At 54.1% G+C, this 22,243-nt stretch overlaps 7 protein-coding genes across 7 annotated transcripts; 2 read left to right on the top strand and 5 right to left on the bottom strand.

The window, feature by feature from the left end:
* Positions 1–434: 434 nt before the first annotated feature.
* On the bottom strand, positions 435–4,595 carry A1O3_05844 (uncharacterized protein; the record flags this gene model as incomplete). Its single annotated transcript, XM_007735964.1, has 2 exons — positions 435–2,266; positions 2,315–4,595. The coding sequence occupies 2 exons, from the start codon at positions 4,593–4,595 to the stop codon at positions 435–437; spliced, it is 4,113 nt and encodes a 1,370-aa protein (XP_007734154.1).
* Positions 4,596–6,007: 1,412 nt separating this feature from the next.
* Positions 6,008–6,947, bottom strand: A1O3_05843 (uncharacterized protein; the record flags this gene model as incomplete). Its single annotated transcript, XM_007735963.1, has 3 exons — positions 6,008–6,630; positions 6,679–6,782; positions 6,841–6,947. The coding sequence occupies 3 exons, from the start codon at positions 6,945–6,947 to the stop codon at positions 6,008–6,010; spliced, it is 834 nt and encodes a 277-aa protein (XP_007734153.1).
* Positions 6,948–7,389: 442 nt separating this feature from the next.
* A1O3_05842 (uncharacterized protein) lies at positions 7,390–9,114 on the bottom strand (the record flags this gene model as incomplete). The annotated part of the gene is made up of 1 exon (XM_007735962.1): positions 7,390–9,114. One exon carries the CDS (start codon positions 9,112–9,114, stop codon positions 7,390–7,392), a length of 1,725 nt encoding a protein of 574 aa, XP_007734152.1.
* Positions 9,115–10,687: 1,573 nt separating this feature from the next.
* Positions 10,688–13,540, top strand: A1O3_05841 (trehalose 6-phosphate synthase; the record flags this gene model as incomplete). The annotated part of the gene is made up of 2 exons (XM_007735961.1): positions 10,688–13,322; positions 13,380–13,540. 2 exons carry the CDS (start codon positions 10,688–10,690, stop codon positions 13,538–13,540), a joined length of 2,796 nt encoding a protein of 931 aa, XP_007734151.1.
* Positions 13,541–14,516: 976 nt separating this feature from the next.
* On the top strand, positions 14,517–15,331 carry A1O3_05840 (uncharacterized protein; the record flags this gene model as incomplete). Its single annotated transcript, XM_007735960.1, has 2 exons — positions 14,517–14,565; positions 14,631–15,331. The coding sequence occupies 2 exons, from the start codon at positions 14,517–14,519 to the stop codon at positions 15,329–15,331; spliced, it is 750 nt and encodes a 249-aa protein (XP_007734150.1).
* A 1,419-nt stretch (positions 15,332–16,750) lies between these two features.
* A1O3_05839 (uncharacterized protein) lies at positions 16,751–18,542 on the bottom strand (the record flags this gene model as incomplete). Its single annotated transcript, XM_007735959.1, has 2 exons — positions 16,751–18,183; positions 18,410–18,542. 2 exons carry the CDS (start codon positions 18,540–18,542, stop codon positions 16,751–16,753), a joined length of 1,566 nt encoding a protein of 521 aa, XP_007734149.1.
* Positions 18,543–19,983: 1,441 nt separating this feature from the next.
* A1O3_05838 (uncharacterized protein) lies at positions 19,984–21,187 on the bottom strand (the record flags this gene model as incomplete). Its single annotated transcript, XM_007735958.1, has 2 exons — positions 19,984–21,037; positions 21,120–21,187. The coding sequence occupies 2 exons, from the start codon at positions 21,185–21,187 to the stop codon at positions 19,984–19,986; spliced, it is 1,122 nt and encodes a 373-aa protein (XP_007734148.1).
* Between the last annotated feature and the right edge of the window lie 1,056 nt (positions 21,188–22,243).

The following is a 22,243-nucleotide window of genomic DNA, read 5'->3' as shown; positions in this document are numbered from 1 at the left end:
CCATCGCAAATGGCCGGCTCGATATTTTGTCAGACGGCTAATGAGGCCTCCATCCCCCCTCCCCGGCCACCGTCTTCCCGCCGCGCGAGGAGCCGGAGGCTGGTCAAACAGTAAGCGAAGCGAACCGTCCCTCAGTGGTAAGGTGTATCACAGTTCTATTCCGTACACCGACATCTTGTCGTGTCTCCAAGAGAATAAAACACCAAACACCAAACACCGTGTGCATTTCACTTCAACGGCTCTAGCCAGCTGCTGTTTGTAAGATGTGGTAATACTACCTCCACAGCCAAAGCTGCGGCCGGCCTGCTTTTCCATCTATTCGTAAAGTCGTGATTCGTTTAATACAGATGCAAATGGCAAGCAATCATAGTCACAACCTCTCGCTCGCCGACTTATTGCCCTCAATCTTGTACATGCCATCACACGTACAGCATCTACACCCGTGTGTCCATTTCAGCCCTGCGAGCCTCGCCCTCGTTCCTCCGCAACTGGTAGACCCGCTCTTTCGTCGCCTGGGCATTCTGAAGCGCGTCAATATAGGTGCGAAACTTGACAATCTCCCGGAGAAGGTAACTGCTCTTCTTCTCCCAATTGTTCATAGCTTTGGTCGAGTTGGGATGCTTGGAAGAAAATGCCAGCAGCATTGGCCCTCGGAGCTCATTGTGCTTTTGCAATTCATCCTCCACATTGCTCACGTACGTCTGTAAAGCCTTCAGCTGGTCGACCTCCATCAGCTGAGAGGCAAACATGGATTGCTGGGGAGGCGCCCACTCGCTGATGTGTGCCCTGTCCCCAGGTAGCTTGGCTCGGCCACCACCAACGTAGTCCAAGGAGCTTCGCATGGACATTTGTGTGCTGGGTCGCGGACTGGTTGAGTTAATAACCGCACCTGAAGAGTCTGATGAGATCAAGGCTCGGTTGACAACGGCGTCGCTCCAGCCATATTCCATGTTGCTGACGCCTCCCATCATGGGCTCCTTTGACAGCCTGGCGCTCCAGAAGTTTGCGCTGGACACAAACTCCTTGACAATGTCTGGGGTTCCTACAGAGAAGAGGTGCACAGCCCCGGTGGGGAGACTCAAAGCCCACACATACGGTCGCGCTTTGGAGTAGCCGGGTGGGGGTAATGAGCTTGCAATCGTGTGTCGAAGCATGAACTTCCAGACCTCTTCAGCGTTATCTTGCCAATTCCCACCACCAACAACGGCTCCGGCTTTATGGTTTCGCGCCTTGTGTCTCAGAGACTTTGCAGTGGGGGAAAAAGAAAACAGTCGCATCCATCCTCTCTCGATCACTGCAAAGCAGTCGGTCCAATTCCGGTCTTTGGATCTTTTATCCACCCCTTCTAGGTGGCATTTGTGTTTTACAATACCTTCCTTCGCCCAGGGCGCGCCACAAAGTTCAAGAGACTCATCCTCAAGCAGCGAACCGGCTTTTGGACCGTCGTCAATGGGGAAGTCCAACTGGTCCTCGCGGATGATGGCTTGACTGAGAGCATTTGCAAATCCGATCGAAGACTGGTAATCGCCGGGGGCCGCCTCGGTGCCGAAAGAGTCGACTGACATAGAGGTGAGCGTCTTTCCCAGCGAAGCTTTGCTCCACGTGCTTGACATTGACGGACTCCAAGTGGATTGCTCGTCTATACTGGTTCTGCTAGAGCCTAACCCTGCTGCTGACGCCAGGCGAGGCCTCGACCTCGTTTTTGTCATCCATCGAGCGCCCAGGGATCTGCTTTCTCCAGCGAGACGCCCACGATGGGTGTCGGAATGTGCTTTACTCAGCACGCTAGGAGTCCGCCGCAGCATGTTCGATCCGACGGTCAAAAAGTTGTTTGACTGGGTGAACTGTCCCAGTGCATCGTTCTGAGCGCCAGACAGAGGCAAGGGCTCCTGGTAGATGGAGTTGTAGAAGGATCTAAGCACCGAGTCCATCTGTTGTTCCCAGGCCCTGCTCGGTCCGCCTTGTGCTGGCGACTCGGTGTTGGAAATGGTTGACTCGGAAATTCGCCGCTCGTCATGATTTGGCCCGTTCACCGACTCCTTCGCCTGTCGGACAACGTCACCCGGGGCGTCTGTGGACGACCAGTCCGAACGAGTGGTGGAATGGCCGCGTAAAGTCTTGTCTGCTTCTGACCCCTGAGCCACCAATTTGACAGTTGGAAGAGTATTCCGAACAAACTGAGTCCTGGTCATCTTCTGGCCAATGTCGGCCAGATGGAGATCCGTATTCAGTAGGAGAATCGAATAGCAAATTGTATGGACGACATCTGCCCATATCAGCGACGTGTTCGTTGGGTGGGGAGGGGATAACTTACCACTTGATTTGAACATGTGTGAGGTATTGCATTCGCACCATCGCTGTGCAAATGCATCCACAACTCGATCTATCTGCTGTGTCTCGCCTTTGAGCGCGATGCGATCGCATAGACCTCGGAACGCATCGAGGATGTTTTGATCGGACCAGTCGAAGAGCTCCATGTATGCTTTTCGGACATGTTCGCGTTCAGTGCCAGCCTCTCCCAGCCACGCTCCGGCACTTGAGGAATCGATTTCGTCTTCGGCATTGTTGAAGATCTGTTGCGCCTTCTGCCTGTAGTCATCATTCAGTGTCTGGAATTGATCGAACCGTGGAGCAAGGGAGGATGCCGACCCGGCTTGATCGCCGGCTTGAACCTCAGCCACTAGAGGTGTCGTAGGGGCCGACCGATACTCGCTGACATCAGACGTAGAAGCAAATGGAGTGCCCTTGGATCCGATTCGGTCTGCCTCCAACGGTTTCATTTGTCTGGCGGTGCGACTAGGTCTGTTCATATGCTCCGTACCAGCAGCAGTAGCCGGCGGGTTTGCGACAAGGGCAGGAGTTGGAGAGACTTTCTCCGACTTCCAAGACAGATCTCGTGTTGGTTTTCCCCTTGGATCTATAGACATGTTGGGCAACGCGCTTAACGAGATTGGACGCTCGAGGTTTAGGTCATTGACGCTCCGACGAACTCGCAAGTCACGTTGCTCTCCATCGGAGTGTTGGCTTCCTTCGAAAGGGGAGCGCTTTGAGGGCTCCTCTGCGCTGCTGCTATCTGCTAGGAAAGAGTCCTGGTGAGGGATGTGAAGGTTGGACAGTTGCTTCGTATGCGATTTCAAGGTTCTATTGCTGGTATGCGACTGGTTTCGACGGTGCCCGACTCCCTTCGGCCGGTTGGACGCGTCTCTTGGTAGGCCAAAAGCAGGAGGTGGAAACGTCGGGGTATGGAATCCTTGCATCGAGCTTGTCCGAACGTGACCTGCGGAACGCACTGGGCTTTCGACCAGGTACGGATCCATGAACGCTCTCAGACTGCTAACTGGGCTGTTTCCATCAACAGGTGCTGGATCCGACTTGAGCTCGGAATTCAGGGTCAATGGCAGAGGCGGAGGGATGCTGGCCGAGATAGACTTCTTCCTCCGACGGAAGAAAGTAGAACTCTTCTTAGACACCACGGGTTGATTTTCCTTGTTGGCCGAGTTATCAGTTGATTGCTGACGGGCCGGTTTTGGAATTCTAGCCGGCGGCGTGGACGGACGCGGCGTCTCGTCCTGAACCGGGGTCGACCGACCCGGTGGTGGTTTGCTGAGGGTATTGGGTGTGTGAATATCCGCACTCGCACTGGGATTTCTGGAGGAGCCAAAGACACGACGAAAAAAACCAGGCCGAGGGACGGCTGCGAAATCTTGCAAACCCGGCTTCTGCTCGTGCACTGCATGATTGAGAGCGGGAACGCTTCTCATGGACGGCAGTGGCGGAACGAATTCATTGTTCGGCCTCACTGCATTGGTCCCCAAAGCTCCGGGCCGGCCTTTCTTCGCATACGTGCTTTTGGAAGATTTGGTGCTATTTTTCCGTACGAGAGGCGGAGCAGAAGTGTTCACCGGTGGACCATTTTGAGAATCTGACCCTTGAGATATGACCGGCATCGGTGCACCAGTGGTAGGCACGAGGTTTCTTGAGACGCGCATCTCTCGTTGTCCGGAGCCAAAATCAAAACTCCTTGAACGTCTGTCCCCCACTCCACCTACCCGACCAGACAGACTGGCCAGGTGCCCAAGATCAATACTGGACGACGCACTGCTGGCTGGGCTTTTGCCGCCTTTAGTTGTATGCTTCTTCTTTCTATGATGCCCAGGCTGAGCCGCGCGCTGTGCATCGTACACCCTTGAGCGCACCGATTCTTCATCCTCTCCGAAAATGCTCGGGAGTCGTTGTAGATTCTTCTGAAATCTCAAGCTGTTCCGCCCAGGGATGCGAGGGACAGTCTCTGGAGCTTGTAGTACCGCCCTCATGTCCTGCATGTCCGCCTCCGAGGAAAGCGAAGAAGAGAATGTGTGCCCCCTTCTCCGTGCTCTTGTGCCAGTATCATAGTTTCTATTCGGCGGGGTATATGGTGCTTCGTCCATGGCATTGATAGAAAATTGGTCCAGTGACATGACCAGATTGTCCACCATAGATGCCCGAAGAATATGGTTGGAGGAGAAGGAGAGGTCATGGGGATCCTCCATATCGTCAGATTCAATGGCATTGTTGTTGGAAGGCGAGTCCGCCAGAAACGTGCCTGACGTTGCCATGGACCTGCCTGCCGATTGTTCATTCACTGCTGGCAGAGGCTGGGATTGGAAAGTTGCAGGGGGTGGTCAGGACGTGGACAATCGTGGTTGAGGCCGGGGCCGGGCACTTGGTTCGACAGGTGGGCGCCGGGTCTTTTCGCTTTCTTCGGAGAGGAGAAAGAGCGCGCTGGAGTCATAGACCGGGGACAAAGCCAATTGCAATGCCGGTTTAATGTGTAACCAGAGTGGAAGAGTTGGGCGTCGTAGCCTGAGACGGCCAACAGCCGTCTGCCGTCACACGACTAGCAGTCGGTCGGAGCGTTTTCTATTGCATTTGTCCAACTCGACAGGAAGCAAGCATGCATCAACAGTACGGAGTAAATGCGCCAAAAGAAACAGCCTGGAAATGTGAGGCGCAGGCAGGGATCGAGGAGGGCTTGATCCTGGAAGGTTGCCCTCCGTTAAGGAGGGTTCCTGAGAACTACGGGGGAGGTCTCAAGGGTCACAAACGGTGTAGCGTTCGAGGTGGGTCGATTCGTGTGCAGCCAGACGCAAGGATTAGGGGGTCAAGGGTACGAGTACCAGTAGCAAGGGATGAAGGGATGTTCCTGTTTGGCTCCCCCATTGGCTTCCTAGAGGTGATGTGCTCTCTCGACAGAGTCCTTTGGAAAGAGTAGTTAGGTTTATCGTGTAACAAGTATTGCTGAGCTATAGCTGTCATCGTATAAATGCTACGTGCTACTTGAAGTTATCAACTTTCCTCCGCCCTGGACTGCTCCAGCTGGTCGATGCCCCTTAGCCCACCATGCGGAGATCCAAGCTTTGACCACCGCTCTCTGCTTCACAAGACCATCCATATCATACTGAAATTATGGAAGCTTTTGTAACGACACATTTCGTGGCACCCATTTGGGGCATTGTCTCTCCAAGATAGAGGTACTGGACTAGGACTAACGAAATTCAAAGCCACCAAAGCCCATTGTTGTGTTGAAAGGTCGAATTGGATCCTTGTGCCATACTTGTGGTGGACGCCAGCCCCAAGGATGCCGGAAGGACCTGCATTAGCACCCCCGCTACCGAACGCCACATTACAATTCAAGTCGGATCAGGTTTATCCGCCCTGATGCTGAGCCACAGCGCAGGTGGTTGTTTGGTATAGGCGCATATAACAATGACTTGATGGAAATGCCGTGAGGGTCATGATGAGGAGCTCCCTGTCGAAGGGGCTTCTATTCCCGTGGCAATCTTGCAGCAGTGGCCTTGATAATTTCGCTCACATAGCTCAGTCTTGGGGAGCCTCGTATGTGGGCACGGTTGTAAAGCCATCTCGATACCAAGGGTGGACCTGCGACAATAGTAGAATCATTTGAGAGGGTGCAGGTAATAGTCATTTGGTTGACCTAGATCCTTCCCGACCAGCATGCTCCCAATGCTCAACCCTTAACACCTAGAAACATCCATCTCGTACCCCAAGTCGACAGATTGATGCCTAGGATCGTGCAGACTAGCCAGATGACGACCCATGCCACCATGGGTGACAGAAGGAGCTGAGTATGGCTGAGAAAATGCAATGCGTTGTAGCCTAGAAAAGTGATCATGCTCCAATATAATCCTGCCGCCAGATAGAGGAGATTGGCGAAGAAAGTTGAGGCGCGGTTCTGATGGTTGATGACGGGCATCAGGATGTATTGTATGATATAGAGCAGAACGTATGGCGGGAAAAAGGCTCGTATGGAAACATCGAAGCAGTACCCAAACTCCAAGGCATCCGCTCCTCTCGGCCCTCCCGGTGGACCGAAGAGTCCCTGTTGACGCCTTCGACCAGGAAGACCTGCAATGCCGGGACCCAGAAGACGTCCAACAATGTAGTATACCACGGTTGACACAACCAACGAGCCAAGGAGGAAGTGAACGATGACGAACATCAAGGCCAGCTTGACGACGGAGGCGAAAGAGGGCGTGTACGCAAGCGACCAGGCGAAGGAGGTGAGAAGGAGGAAGAAGGACAATAGGTAGGTAAAGGATGGGTCAGGACGGTGCCAAGTGTTCCTTGTCTCTGTGGCCGCGGTCAGCGTGAGGAACGGCGGTAGAAGGGAGGACTCACGTTTGTGGTAGTAGATTGACTTGAACACCTTCTTGGGCGCGATGAGCAGATGTGTCATCTCCCACACGGCCATTTCAAAGTCCATCTGAGGGAACTTGAAGAGTCTGCACAGTGGCAGCGTCAATATACGAGCCCTAACGCTGATGTTGACTGGCGTCTCACCTTTTGAAGAATCGAGGCATTCGCATGTCAGAGCGCCGCCTGTCGGTCGTTGCGCCGAAGTGACCGCCGCCATACTGACGAGGTGTAGTAATCCGAGGACTGCTCATAGAGGAGAGTGGACTCGGTATCGTAGTTCAGTGCCAACTGGTCGAGAAGCAGAACACGACGGAAAGGCAGGCAAAGGGGCAACACAACAAACGAAGTTGGTGATGTGTATCTAGGCGTGAAGCTCGGTCAAAAAGATGGTCTTCCCCGACCGGAGTGAGTCGCATTAAAGCCGGCCGCTCCAACTTGAACTTGAGCGGCCTGGGGGCTGGCTTGGCATCGTCACTCGCGGTACCGGTGTACAGACTCACAGGGCTTATATACCTACCAGGTAATTAGATAGCGTTAGGTATGTTTAGACAAAAGATCGAGCTGTAGATATGTTACGAACAAGAGAGACTTTAGCCAGCGAATCCCCTACGACAGGACAACAGGAGGTCGTCTTTCGATTATGCTGGGAGAAAGAAACTACCCTCTTACTTCCCCTCATGTTTAACTTGCTACTCATCTCCTGACATTGCGGGAATCTAAGAGTTGGCGGCCTAAAGCCTTCAAATCAGCCCGTTCCTGCCCATATACACGGTAATCTGCACCAATGCATGGTTCTAGCAATGCTTGTGGCCGTGAAGAAGTTTGTGGAGAATCCGAATCCAGGCAGGATTGGTCCCATTCTTCCAACGCCTCGTTCAGCTTCCCACGAATACTGATCAATGTCGCCTGCACGTCTTTGATCAAGTATGCGGACCGTCCAACATCGTTGAACGGATTAGCGGGGTCCTGAAGCGTCATCAAATAGGCAGATTTGGCTCCGTAATTGCTCATCTGGCGTTGACCCGCAAGTTCTAGGGGAAACGACTCGCCGAGAGATGCATCTTGTGCCACAGTGGGAGGCAACTTGCGCTTGCTGCCGCCACGTTTTGGAAAGTACTGGAGAGGGTGAGTAGAGATGCCTTGAGAGGAGAAATCGATCTCAGAATACATGTCGAGGAAGAACAGGAGCTGCTTTCCGGCGTCCAGGGGGTGGAATTTGCCTTCGCTGAATTTCAGTGAAGCCACGATCATATTGAGCAAAGGATACGAGGTCAGTCCGCCGTGGCTGCCAACAGTAAGGCCACGCATCAGGAGGAGCTGCTTGAGAACTTTGAATAGGCCCCGTAAAGTGGGATACTCCTTAAGAAAGGCCTTGACGTATTCAGTACTGTCGTATGTTCGAGGGGTACATTGGATTTGAATGGGCAGGCCTGATAACTTGTGTCGACACAGCAAGATGGGCACTTTGGCAGTCTTGAGGTTATAGATGACCTCGATAGGCCTAACCCCCAGTTTGATCTTGTCATGCGTGCCCCGAAAGGCCCTGTCAATCAAGTCCAGAATCTGCTTCGGATTTTGGATTTTGTTCATCGAGGTAGGAGTTCGTGGCCTGGAAACATTCACATCGAGATCTGACAAAGGATCCGCGGTGCCGGTAGCACGGGAGCCAATGACATCGACGTCGAGATTTTCATCCGCGTATTTGATGGTTTGAATCAGGTCTTGAAGGGCAGTTTCGCTAACCAGTTGCTCCTCTTCGGATGGAGCAACATATTGTTCAAAAGCTCGGATCTCAGCAGACAAACGATCGACCGCAGAGGTCCAAGTGTGCGGCTCAGAAAGATAGGCTAGCCACGGAAGGCGGTCGGGTGTGGGAATCGTCTGCTCTCCGTCGTTCAGACGCCACAAGCCCGTCAGCTCGTGGCTTGTGCCTATCTCTTCCACAAATCCATCCCGGCCACTGGCGTGGTGGACAGAGGCAACGCGCGGAATAGCCACTTTTTTTACCGCACGCTTTCTCTTTTTCTCCTGCACATGTTGTGACAAATGATTGAAAAACTGCCTGAGCTCCGGCTGGGAATCCGCGGAGGTTTCTGCTTTGACATAGCGGAACTGGGGCTTCTTGTGCAAGCGGGTTGAGCGACCGGCCTGGTCGACCTTTCGCACCACCAGCGAAGCACGATTGGTTTCGCGCACAGCTTGCAGCGTATTTCGAAGACTCTTGACGTCGATGTCAGGGTCCGGCTCGGTCAACAGGAGTGACTGATTTAGAGAAGGGGTGCACCCGGTTGAGAGCCGGTTCAGACTAACACCCCATTGTGAAGAATGGTGGAAAGTCGCATTTGCTCCCCAGAGGACTGAGGCATCAGGACGAGGGAACAGAGCCCAGGGACGAGTGTAGGGACGGACCGATGGCATGCAGCATAGAGGCGGGCGTAAGGGGAAGGGAGGAAGGAATTCGGAACGCCGGGGGTCGAGTCGAAGCAGCAACCCCGTTTGGGTAATCGTGTGTTAGTGAGCGAAGAGGAGAGTAGTCAAAGAAGAGATGTGGGATCCGGTAGGATCCGTAGCTGATTTTTCAGATGAGGTGATCAACTGTGAGTATGTCAAGGCATGCCATGAGGTACCTAATGTCAATGTCTGTATGAACCACGGCCGTGTCTGCGATGGATGAATTGTCTTGGCAGATAACTACCTTGAACACATGCCTAGGTAGTAGAACCTACGAAGTTAATGTACAGAGTACCTTAGCTAGGTAATAAAACAGTACTCCGTACGTCCGCTACGCACGTTACGGAATACTACTTGAGATTGCTATGGTGCCTTAGGTTCCTGAGTCTCAACCATTCCTGTTAGTTGGTAGTAGGCTGCATGTCCAACAAACTCCAAAGCGCCTTGTCAACAACCTCAATTGAGGACCCGATCTACATGTAGGGAAAGGTAGGGAGGTAGGTAGCCGAGTTCTTCATTCACTGGTAAGTTTTCCAGGCCAGTACGGAGTACAGAGTTGGGACTTTTCGCATGTGCACATTTAAAATCTACTAGGTACGTGTACTCCGAACGCATGATGTATCCTGGATATACGCTACAAAGCACGCAGTGCCTTAAGCATGAGGCTCCCTTGGTCCAGCCAATCCGCAGCTCAATTAAACGCACTCTGTGCTACTACTCTGTATTAATTCGGGACTAAATCGTCCTACTGCATCGACCGGCGTTTCTGTCATCATTGCCCGCTGTCATTGCCATTCTCATCCAGATCCGTTACGTTTTCGTTACTTTCGCGGCGGGAGCAAGGTGCAGCTCACCAGACGACAGCTAAGACAAGCCTCCAAAGCGGACCTCTTCTCGTCTGTTGGGAGGAGTGTGCTCTCGCAAAATACGGTACGTGCTTGTACGGATAGGTACTTTGTACTCCATACTACTGCAGTACTACCTCAGGTACCTACGTAGTACTGCAGTTGCCAGTCTCCCCTCTGCCAACTGCTGCCGTCGGGACGCTGCTCCGGGCCACCAAAGCCACCACAACTCTCCCAAAACGGCATAATTCAATCAAGAAGATTCCACCCGTCGACGGGTACCTTCTGACGTCGTTCACACCGCGCCTCTACTTCTGTCCGCTTGTCTCAATGTTGGTCTTGGTCTACCTGATGAATTGAAAGTGTTCACGCCTGGGCTTGATTATTGCTGAAGGTGAAGCCTCTTTCTTTCCCTTTCTTCTTCCCTTCCGTCCGCGCCCTGCTGTCCCTGTTGTCGGCCTCGCCATTCTTATCTCTCCCCTCTCTTTTCCTTCCGCACCCCGCCGACACACTGCCTAACCCCTAACCGACCAACACACGCTGTCTCCGGGCCTATCATCAGTCCTTCTTTTGCTTCCTCGCTCGCCCGCCCGCCCGCCATTTCACCGGACACGCCAGCACACCCTCTCGTGACGTTAGTTAACCATCTTCTTCAGTGCTTCACTCGGGGTTCAGTCCAGCTTTTCAGCTCCGTCATGACTGTCCTCTCCAAAGATCCCGTGCAGAGCCTGCGTCAAGAATACGAAAACAACCCTCCGAGTTCAACAGCGGTCGAAACCGCGCCCGCGCAGAATCCTTCCTTACAGCGGGCGACCACTTCATACTTTTCGGTCCCTCGACGTCAGCCCGCCGACCAGGCAGCTGCTCCGGCGGCAGAATCTCCCGTGGATGTAGCCAAGGGCGCCAGATCTGGCAAAGAACTGCTTCGCCGTCTCAGCCTTGTCGACCACAAGGACGCCGAGGCGTTGATTGTTGACCCTCGCACAGCCTACCCCGGATTGCGGTTGAGCGGAAATGTGATCAGCGCAACCTTCTGTATCCCGTATCAGCTTTCTCATGGCCCGAATGGCGAGTGGGCTCTCTCGAACCGGCGTGGCACCTCCGCTTTGTTTGATTCATTCCGCCATCTCTCGTCTGACAAGACGCCATGGAACCATACCTTAGTCGGCTGGACGGGTGAGATTCAAACACAGGCCGACGCCCATACGGTGAGCATGCTTCAGAACGATGCCACGTCGACAACTGCCCAATCCCAGGCCCAAGCTCTCGCGAATACCCCTATCAACAAGTCTGCTGCTCCCTATCCCGTTGACGGTGGTACGCAACACCAACAAAACCAACACGGTGACTCCCTATGGGTGTCACGTTCCGATCGGAATCGTCTCGAGAAGACTCTTGCACACCATCCGAACGGCAAAACCGTGCCTGTGTGGCTGCCGGACGGGCCGACTGATGAAAATGGTGATTTCCTTTTCAAGGACCAGAGTCGTTGGCGGAGTTATGCGGAACATGAATTGTACACACTCTTTCACTACCGACACCATGGTCCGGACGATGGCCGAGCGGAGAAGACCTCATGGGCGGACTACGTGACCCTGAATGAAGCCTTTGCCGATCGCATTCTGCACGTCTACCAACCTGGGGACATTGTCTGGATCCACGATTATCACTTGATGCTGTTGCCAAGTTTGCTTCGTCAACGCATCCCGAACATCTACCTCGGCTTCTTCTTGCACATCCCCTTCCCCAGCAGCGAGTATATGCGTTGTCTTCCTAGAAGGAAGGACGTGTTGACAGGTGCTCTTGGGGCCACCATGATCGGATTTCAATCTTACAGCTTCTCGCGGCATTTCAACTCCTGCTGTAAACGCATCTTGGGCTTTGAATCCAGCTCGGCCGGGGTCGACGCGTACGGCGCTCATGTTGCCGTGGATGTCTTTCCCATCGGCATCGATGTGGGGTCCGTGCAAAAGCTCGCGTTTCTGGACCCGGTGATCGAGCAGAATATGGAAGCCTTGACACAGCTGTATGCGGGCAAGAAGATCATCGTCGGCCGCGATAGACTCGACACTGTCCGAGGAGTGGCGCAGAAGCTGATGGCATTCGAGATCTTCTTGGAGCGGTATCCCGAATGGCGTGATAAGGTGGTGCTGATCCAAGTGACCAGTCCCACCAGCGTCATGGAGGAGAAGGTGGACGGTGCGCACAAGGTCGAACATCACATTTCGAACTTGGTGTCAAGGATAAACGGCAAATACGGGTCTTTGAGCCATGCGCCAGTCCAGCACTATCCACAATATCTGACCTCCCAAGAGTACTTTGCGCTGTTGCGGGTCGCAGATGTTGGGCTCATCACCAGTGTCAGAGATGGAATGAATACTACCAGCCTGGAATACGTGATCTGTCAGAAGGATCATCATGGCCCGTTGATTTTATCGGAGTTTTCTGGCACTGCGGCCAGCTTAGGAAATGCCATTCACATCAACCCGTGGGACCTGGGAGGCGTGGCACAGGCTCTGAAATATGCACTCGAGATGCCCGAGGAGAAGAAGCGGAGCGACCACGAGAAACTGTACAATTATGTGACGACTCACAACGTGTCGAGCTGGAGCAATAATTTCCTCCGGCGACTCCTCACCAACCTTACTTCCTTTACTCAGAGCGATCTTACCCCGGCACTGGACCGCAATCGCATGATCCAACAGTATCAACAGGCCAAGAAACGCCTTTTCATGTTCGACTATGACGGCACGCTGACTCCGATTGTCAAAGACCCCAATGCCGCCATTCCTTCCGATCGCGTGCTCCGGACCCTCAAAGCGCTGGCTGCCGATCCTCGCAACAATGTCTGGATCATCAGCGGGCGCGACGCCTCCTTCCTAGAAGAGTGGATGGGCCACATTACTGAATTGGGATTGAGTGCTGAACACGGTTGTTTCATGCGCCGCCCGGGCTCGGAGCAGTGGGAGAACCTTGCCGCCTCGATGGATATGGGTTGGCAGAAGGAGGTCATGGACATCTTCACCCACTACACCGAACGCACACAGGGATCGTGGATTGAGAAGAAACGCGTCGCCCTCACGTGGCATTATCGGCAAGCCGATCCTGACTTTGGGGCATTCCAAGCCCGTGAATGCCGCAAGGCTCTGGAGGACAACGTGATGAAAAACTGGGATGTGGAGGTCATGTCCGGAAAGGCAAACTTGGAGGTCCGTCCTCAATTTGTCAACAAAGGGTTCATTGCCACGCGGTTGATCAACGAGTATGGATTTTCCGGTGGCGATCCGCCCGACTTTGTGCTATGCCTGGGAGATGATCAGACGGATGAAGGTGAGGGACAAATGGACCCTGTCGCATCTCTGCATGATTGCTAACTCCCACATCTAGACATGTTCCGCGCCCTACTGAAAACTAACCTACCCAAGGATGACATCTACGCGTGCACGGTCGGGGCGAGCAGCAAGCGGACGCTTGCTACATGGCATCTTCTAGAACCCAGCGATGTCATTGCGAGTCTCGCGGCCTTGATCAAGCAGGAAAATCTGTAGATCCTGCAACAGGTCCGTTGGCAATGCGCTTTGGGTGCGACCGGACGATGTTGAACGAAAGAATTTGGAACTGGAAACTAGTCAGCGCTGGGCCGGGCACGACGGCGATTTGATCGCAAGCGAGGGGTTTGTTCGAGGTTGAGTGAGGTTGAGTTCCAGGAAACAATTGACTGGATACATGCAGCGGGCGCAACTAAATGTAACCAGGGAAGGGCTGGATGAAGACATGACTCAAGAGCCGAGGCCAGACGTGTCGAGGAGTCCATGCAACAGAAACACATTGACCTACGATAGAATAAGACAGATGATTGCTCTCAGCCGTTCTCGGCTGACCAGGCACCTACCAGGCACCTACCAGGAGCCCTAAGCCGGCAGGACAGGAGCAAGAAGCCCCGGCTACCTATCCAGGGATCATCAGCCTTGTACAGTCTAGATGGTGTTAGTAGTACTCCGTACTGGCGAGTGGTAGAAATTGACGGGCACTGATTGGCCAACGTTGGCGCCGCAGCCTGGGCCTCCCTGACAACTCACACCCACAGATCGTGCATATCACTAGCCATGCGTCTGCCACCTGTTCCAAGCCTGACTTCTTCAAGAGTCGAGCCTCTATTTCTGGTGTCTGCCTCCCGTCAAGTGAGTGAATCGCGGTCTGTTCCTTGTCGAGCGTGTCCCTACGGTGTAAGTGTGAATATCGCCGCAGGCCAACGACGTCATATCCCGTTGTGGTTTGGGCACAAAGAAATTCCTTTCTGTTGTCCATCCCACCGCTCTTTGCTGCAGTCTGGTCGCGGCTATTTGTCCACGTTCACTCCAAGCCTTGACTGACCGTTCTCTCTACAGGCTTCGACAATAGCCAAATCCAGTCCTCACCCTTCTCCACGCTCACCGCTGTAACTACTACGTGCCGGTTGAAGTTGCTGGTTCTCAAGCGCACCTCTCCACCTCCCAATACTCACTCATCCTCGCCTCCGTCACCATGGCTCCAAGAGGAAGAGGTGGCAAGTTCTCAAAGCCCTCGCGAGGAGGTAATATCCCCTCACCCTTTGGTTTGACGACTAGGTCTTGACTAACTCTGTCTCCCATGTTGCAGGCGGCAAGCACTTTTCTCGCGATCTCCAGCCACTCGATAAAGAGGGAAATCCCTTGGGGATGTGGCGTGACCCAGCTGAAGCCAAAGAGTCCTCGGAAGAGTCCTCGGAAGAAGAAGATTCGTCAGAGGAAGAGTCTTCGGATGGCGATGCAGGCCCATCTGGCACAGCGGCTTCCGGTTCGGCAGAAATGACTCGCGAACAACGCAAAGAGGCGGCCCGGTTGCGCAAACAAGCGGCGATTGCGAGGAAGAACCGCAAGGCCGCGGCGCCGGGAGACATGCCGACCAGTTCTGAGGAGGAATCGGAAGAGGACAACGACGATGGCATGCCAGCGAACCCGAACCACACGCAAAAGGCCCGAACGCAGGCGCGAGCGGTCACTACTCCAAGCGCCGAGGCTCCCAAAAAGGACGCGGAAAACCTCAGCCGGCGGGAACGCGAAGCGCTTGCTGCTCAACAGGCCAAGGAACGCTACCAGAAGCTGCACGCCGAGGGCAAGACGGACGAAGCTCGTGCGGACCTGGCGCGGTTGAAGTTGATCAAAGAACAACGTGAGGCCGCGGCTGCTCGCAAACAGGCAGAGAAGGAGGAGAAGGAGACGCAGGAAAAGGAGAGGAGAGACCGAGAGGCGAAACTCCGAGAGGCGGCCATGGGCACGTCTGGTGGTGGGGCGAAGAAGAGTTCCAAGGGGAAGAAATGATAGTCAGAAGGGCATTCTACGATTAAGCCTGATCAAGGTTGGCCCAGACGATCTCGAGGGGTTGGCATGCAATGTGTATTTGCTGGAGAGCTGAAGGGGAGAGCTGAGGGAGAGGTTGGCATGCAATCTCTATCTGCTGAGGGAGAGCTGCAGGAGAGAGGTGTGGTCGTCTCTTGGGTCTCGTCCATGCAATCTGTTGCATTGCCTCGGTCTCGCAACATGTCACTGATGTCCTTGCAGAGGAACAGGATCGATAGACAGGGGGGCGAGTGCAGGTGCAGGTGCAGGACGAGGGTCACGATTGAAGGCATTTGAGGTGTGCGGCACAAGATACCAAGATACCAAGATACCAAGATACCAAGATACCAAGATACCAAGATACCAAACTTGAGACATAGGAGGCCATGAGTGTGCTGAACATGGTACATGGTCTTTTTTGTCCCGTCGGGAGAGTCCATCGATCGAATTGAAACTGATGCATTTCTTATGTGGTCGGTCAGTCAGTGTCAGTGTCAGTGTTCCGTGTGCGCCATGCAGTCTTCAATCATGGTGTGCAAGGAATGCTCAGTGTCAGTGTGCGCTGTTCACTACTTTACTACCTCGCCTTGCCTTGGTGTGCAAGGAATGCTCACTGTATTTCGAGGCAGCAGCGCACCTGGTAAGGTAGTTTTAATATAGTTCACCATCCTGTCAGTCAAGTAAAGTCAAGTCAGGCCAGGTCCCAGCCAGCATACAGGCCGTGTCCTCGTCGTCGATTGGTTTGTTCATCTGTTCATCTTCATTTGTTCATCTGTTCATTGGTTCATCTGCTCATTTGTCTTTATGTTCTTTTGTTCATTGTCTAATTCCAGTCATTAAGCCATCCATCATCCATCAGGGAGCTATTCTCTAGTCTCTAGTAGAAGAGCTCATCGGTCATTAATACATCAGCCAATCGCCCGTCAAGTCAACAAGATATCGTCGAATGTTGACGACTTCATTGCTCTTGTTTCCCAAGCTCCAAGCTCCATCTCCATCTCCATCTCCATCTCTCCATTGCCATGTTCCATTTGTCTCTGGTGTCGTGGATCCCACATGGACGATTTGACAGCATCGGCATGACCATCAGCATGACAGCAACAGTATGACCATCAGTATGACCATCCCCATATCTGGCCTTCGCTCGACTTGGCTTGGACCTCTCACTCCATTTCCTTTCTGTGACGACGATCAAGAGCGCCATGTCGAAGAACTCATCACACTTCATCACACTTCATCACACCTCACCTCAACTCAACTGAACTCTCGTCCGCGTCTGACCAGTCTGATCGGAGGAGTACAGAGACAGATGCTGAAATGTACAGTATGACTTCTTGCCGAAGCCAGATGCTGACATGTACAATATCACTTCTCCGAAGCCAGATGCTGACAGGTACAGTATCACTTCTTCCCGTAGCCAAAGTAGCCCGCGGCCGTGCTAGACCCCAATGCTGGACCATCATCAAGGAAATCCTTGGAACAATACAGACTGGCTTTCAACTTGTATTCGTTCCCACTGGTGATGTCGAGCCAGGTGTAGGCATCACACTTGTAATAGATGGTCATGAGTCCGCCAGTGCCAGCGCCGCCGCCGCCGCCATCGCCACCACCAGCACGGAAATAGGCAGAGCCAGAGCCATAGCCGCCCCCTTTCGTATTGAGCAATCCAAGATCCTTCATACCCACCAGCACGCGCTTGACATCTGCCTTGTCCTCAAAATCCGAGGTATAGATACAGATCAGACGATGCTGTTGCTGTTTCCTAGCAGGGTCGCTGTCGCCATCATGGCCGCGATTACTGGCACCACTGGTGTTCGTAGCTGTCTCAGTTTCTGACCTGGTGCTCGTATTTGTCTCTGTTTCTGCCACCGCCACCTTCGCACTAATACCCAGCCTGCCGTCCCAAGTACCGTGCGCCACAACAGCCCAGACGCGATCGACGTCGTCCGGACTAGGAAACAACATCCATTTCCCACAAGTGACGTGGGTGGTTCGGGCCAGGTCCAAGATGGCGGCTTCGAGATGGGTGCGTTCGCTCCGCAGAAGGCGCGTGATGGTGCCGGCTGCTTTGCCGGGGTTCTGGGCCTCGACCTCTCTCTTGCGCGACGTGTACTTGTCCAGCAAGCGCAGGCCGAGCTGTTTGAATGTTTGGATATTTCCGCTTTCGGGGACATTGATGCGGTTGCGGTCACTTAGAGAGGCGTTGCTGACCTTGTTATTGGCGTTGTTGACCTTATTATTGGTGTTGTTATTGGCCATCCCTGTCGCTATGTGTCGGCTTGGGTACGGATTGGCGATCCAGATCCACGGCCCGCCGGTCGAAATGGTCGTGGTCGACGGAGGCAGTCGAGCCAGGAAGTCGGCGACCAATTCCGAAAGCTGTTTGGCATTCTTTTGGCCTTCGTAGAAGTTCTGTGGTCGGGGTGTAGGGGAGGCTGGGGCTGCTGTTGTGTCTAGACTGTCTTTGTGGTCGTTGTAGTTGTCCACAACCATCCTATCATCTGGCGACTGTGTGGCTTCTTCATCCTCATCCTTGACATTGTCCCGCTTCTGCTCCTGATCGACGGCAGGTTGGGCACCGTCAACTTCGCCATTGTCTGCTTCAGCTTCCCCTTCTGCTTCCGCCGCCGCCGCTTCTGCCGCCGCTTCCGCCTCTGCTTGTGCTCGCTTCTCAGCATCTTTCTTGGCCCGCAACCTAGCCGCGCGCTTTTGGGCTTTCTTGCCTCTCACGGCGACGACCTGGGCGTTCCAATGGTGAACCGCCCAATATCGATCCGGATCGTACGCTGCAGCCTGTTTGGTGTAGTGTGACTTTGACGACGAGTTCGAATTGCCTGTCATTGGACACAATTACAATCAACAATCAAGTTCGCAGGGAGATGACTGGGTTGGAATGGGATGGGATGGGCTGGATTGGGTTAGGGCTGAGACTGGGGCAGGAATATGGTCATGCATAGATAGCTATGTATGTCACCGTAACCCGTAACCATAACCCGTAACCCGTGTACACAACCCAACCTAGGGCTGGCGGTGGGTAGCGGACTCTGACATGGCACTTACCATAGAAATCCGATTCCTCGCTGAACAAATCATCCGGGATAGAGACGAGAATCTCGGCTGTCGAGCTAGACGCTTCTGTGGGAGGAGCAGGAGCGTGAGGCATGGCTGTGGTTGTGGGAGGAGCTTGAGGCATGGCTGTGGCTGTGGGAGGAGGGTGAGGCATGGCTGTGGCTGTGGTTGTTGTTGTGGTTGTCGCGGCGTCTGGAGAAGGAGGCGTGAGAGGGAGAGGGAGCGGGAGCGAGAGCCAGAGAAGGAGGCGTGAGAAGGAGGCGGGAGAGGGCGTGGGTGTGAGTGTGGTGTGAGTGTGCCCAAGTACCTATGTACAGTACAGTCCAGTCCGACTGGCAGGCAGATGAACCAAGTATTGGTATTGGTATTGGATTGAATCGATTGAAGCCCTGGCCCTGCACACTGCCACTGCCAGTGCATGTATGTACTCCAATCCCAATCACGACACAGGCTTCAAGTGTGGAATAATGACACCGGCTTCAAGTTTGGAATAATGGTGGTTGCGTGCCGTGCCGTGCCGTGACATTTGATGCCTGCTTGATGCCTGCTTGAATTGTGCTTGAATGGACATCAAACAAAACAATTCGAACCGAACCGAACCGCCGAAACGCGAGTGACTTACAGCAAAAAGAAGAAGCCAGAGGGAAGGGAAGGAAGGGCAAGGCTGTCGCGGAGGAGATCAACGAATAAAGCAAAGCGAAGCACACAAACATACGAGAGAGACAAGACAAGACAAGACAACTAGGTTCAACTGCTTGATCAAACTGTTTGCGGTTTGCGGTTGGGTGCCTTGTAGCCTTGTAGGTACAAACCTACGTTACGGTAAGCAGGCGATTGTAGATCAGGCTGAAACACTCCAGTAGGCGCTAACGACAAGGCTGCCACGACAAGACCAAAACAGACACCAGACACCAGGGGAAAGATAGTAGATACTGGATATTGGATACTGGGTACTGGATACGGGATCGATGTATGATATGATATCTTCTCATTCATTACATAATCTGCTAAGCCATCACATCTGCATCCGTTCTGTCTGTCCGGGTGAGATGCTGTTCTCACAAGCTCAAGTTCACGCTCAAGCTCAAGCTCAAGCTGTCTTCATCTCGTCTCATCATTGTATATGTGTGGCATATGTGGTATCTGGTATGTGTGTGCCCGCCTTCCTGCGGCATGGCACGGCGCGGTATGGTTCATTAATCGTGCCAAAGGAGCTGAGCCATCGGTCGTTCTTCCCCATCCGCAGCCATCCATCCATCCATCCATCCTGCCACCTGTGCATGGCTCTGCCAGCAGTCTTGGGCATGGGGGCGGGGTGGTGCACTTGTTTGGCGAGTCCATGCCATGCCATGCCATGCCATGCCATGCCGGCTGTGCCGTTCGATGAGATATGGACACTGAAGACAGGCCAGGCATCTGAGGTTGGATGGGTGGTGGGAATGTCGAGCACCGCCCGTCCCTGTTCCTCCTTTTGATCGTGTCAGTGTCAGCAGCGTGGTCGATGGTCGATGGTCGATATCGAGTCACCGCCACCACCACCACCCTCGCCCTCAACCATAGTAACCTCAACCATAGTAAGTGCAGCTCAGCTCGCCGATGATCAGAGTCGTTCCCGCCCCACAGGCCCAGAAGTCGACCACGTATGTCTTCTCCTTGGGTACGAACAAGGTCAAGCTCGACTCTTGGTAATCTCTCTCCGGCCGGGGTCCCAATGGGCGCGCATTGACCACGGAGAAGGAGTCGTCGGTGGCGGTGAAGTTGAACCCGGCCACGCCGTCTGGGTAATAAGTCGGATCGAAATTGGGCGCCCTTGTGCGAGCAACACATTCATAGTAGACGTCGGTATACAGCGGAGTCCAGGATCCAGTCAAATGTACGCATGAAGCCGAGGCCTGCTCGGGAAGGTAGACAACCGAGTGGGGACCGCAGTTCACCGAGTTCGGGTCATGCGGGTCGTCGACGGTGGTGGCCGCGGCTCCTGAGGCCCAAGACTGTTCCAGCGAAAGATCCACGAGCGGCGTGAAGACGTGGTGATCAACCGCAGCCGGTAAGGGGGTCGGGACACACCTGCCCGTGGGGGAGGGAATGGGTGCCGCCAGTGAAGATATGGTGGATTGCATCACGGGGATCGTGGTGGTGGACAAGGTCGAGTGCAGCGTCGTGGAGATGGAGGCACCCGTCATGCTCGAAAAGGTGCTTGTGGTCGTCGACGTGAGACTGCTCAGGACTGTGGGCGCCGGTTCATCCGCTGCGATGCTCTGGTCCGGCGCCAAAGACACATAAAGATACGGCGTCGGGCTTGGATCATAAATCGTCGAAGGAGTGACGAGTATCTCAGAGTACGCCGGGTCTTTGACGGTCACTGTCTCGGAGGCTGTGACGGTGACGGTGGCCGTGGCTGTAGCTGTTGTTGTCGACGTGACCGGCTGAAGAACCCGCTTGGCCGCGGCGAAAATGGAACAACCCATGCTCAACTCTGCGCGATGGGCATCATAACACTCGAGACCAAACTGCTGGAGGAATTGGGTCGACAGATGCGGTCCCTCGAGAAAGTCGGTACAGAAGCTATCGGCAAGCGCTGCATCGGCCAACAGCCGAGAATAGAGAAGACGAATATCGCTGCGGAACCAGTCAGTCAGACGAGCTTCGTTCGCAAGGCAAAGGCCAGGCAGGGGTGATAGGAGTAAGAGTAGTGACATACCAAGCAACCTGAGCTTCGCAGAAACCCAACACCGAGCACAAGACAAACAGCAGGCTACTTTGATACATGTTGTCGACAGATAAAGCAATGGCAATACAGGATGGTAGACGAATGAAGGTCAACGGTTTCGCATAAAGAGATGCAGGAGTAGTAGGAGTAATAGAGCAGGCAGGAGAGGACGCTTTTAACCCGTCAAGACCGATTCCGACTTCTCACCTTTGAACCTCCCTCCCAGCCTCGAGACACGACAGGGGCCTCAACCTGGTCCGAGAGCATCCAGGAAGCTGAGATCACCGGCACCGGCAACGGCGGGGGCGTAGACGGGGTCGGTGACTGGACGGTTGGGCGGTTCTGGATGTTGCACAGCACATGGTTCGAGGTGGCCTTCGCAACCGTGGCACGTCCCCCTTTCCTTGCGACGGTCTGGGAGATTGGGAGCCGCGTCTGACAGGACGCGTCAGTGCAGCTATTGCACTTAGCTTACCACCTTACCGAGCACTGGAGGACTCGGTGTCAAGGCCCGACCTTAGTCGGCTACGTAGGCGAGAGGCCCGGGCACCACAGGCAGAGGAGACTCGAGACAGTGCAGAATGCAGAGGCGCATGTCCCAGGTCCGAAAATTGAAGGGCGCTTGACACAGGGTTGGCAGGTGGCGGGTGAACGTGCTGACGGGTTTGACGTGCTCCTTTCCCTCGATCCAGTATGGTCGTGATATCCGCGGTCCGGACTGTGGACCAAGACAGGCCAGAAGCGACCGCACGTGATCAGGCTGCGGCAGCCACCCAGCCACCAGGCCTGCGACAGGTGCAAGTTTCAGATTGACGTGCTGAGAGGTCGGCGGTGACGCAGCCGGAGTGCAGAATAGGAGGAGTACGGAGTACGGGTAGGGGATTGGGATATGGCAAAGAACCTTGCCCGTGTACCAACGTTGACGGGGTCCTTAGGTCCATTCGATGTCGCCAGAGTGGCAGCACAGACGCAGACATGCTCCGCCGTACAGCGAACAGCGCAGCGGCAGCCTTGTGAGAGAAAAAATGCACCAGCCTTGCGACCTCAATGGCGACGGCCAACCACAACTGAACCTCTTCTGGAGGCCGCCATCAGCCCTTCTCTTCCGGTGCCTG

This window comes from Capronia epimyces (assembly GCF_000585565.1).
Source record: "Capronia epimyces CBS 606.96 chromosome Unknown aczIQ-supercont1.4, whole genome shotgun sequence".
NCBI classification, from domain to species: Eukaryota; Fungi; Ascomycota; class Eurotiomycetes; order Chaetothyriales; family Herpotrichiellaceae; genus Capronia; species Capronia epimyces.
Note: the sequence above shows the minus strand (reverse complement) of the source record. Positions and strands in the feature narration are given on the sequence as shown.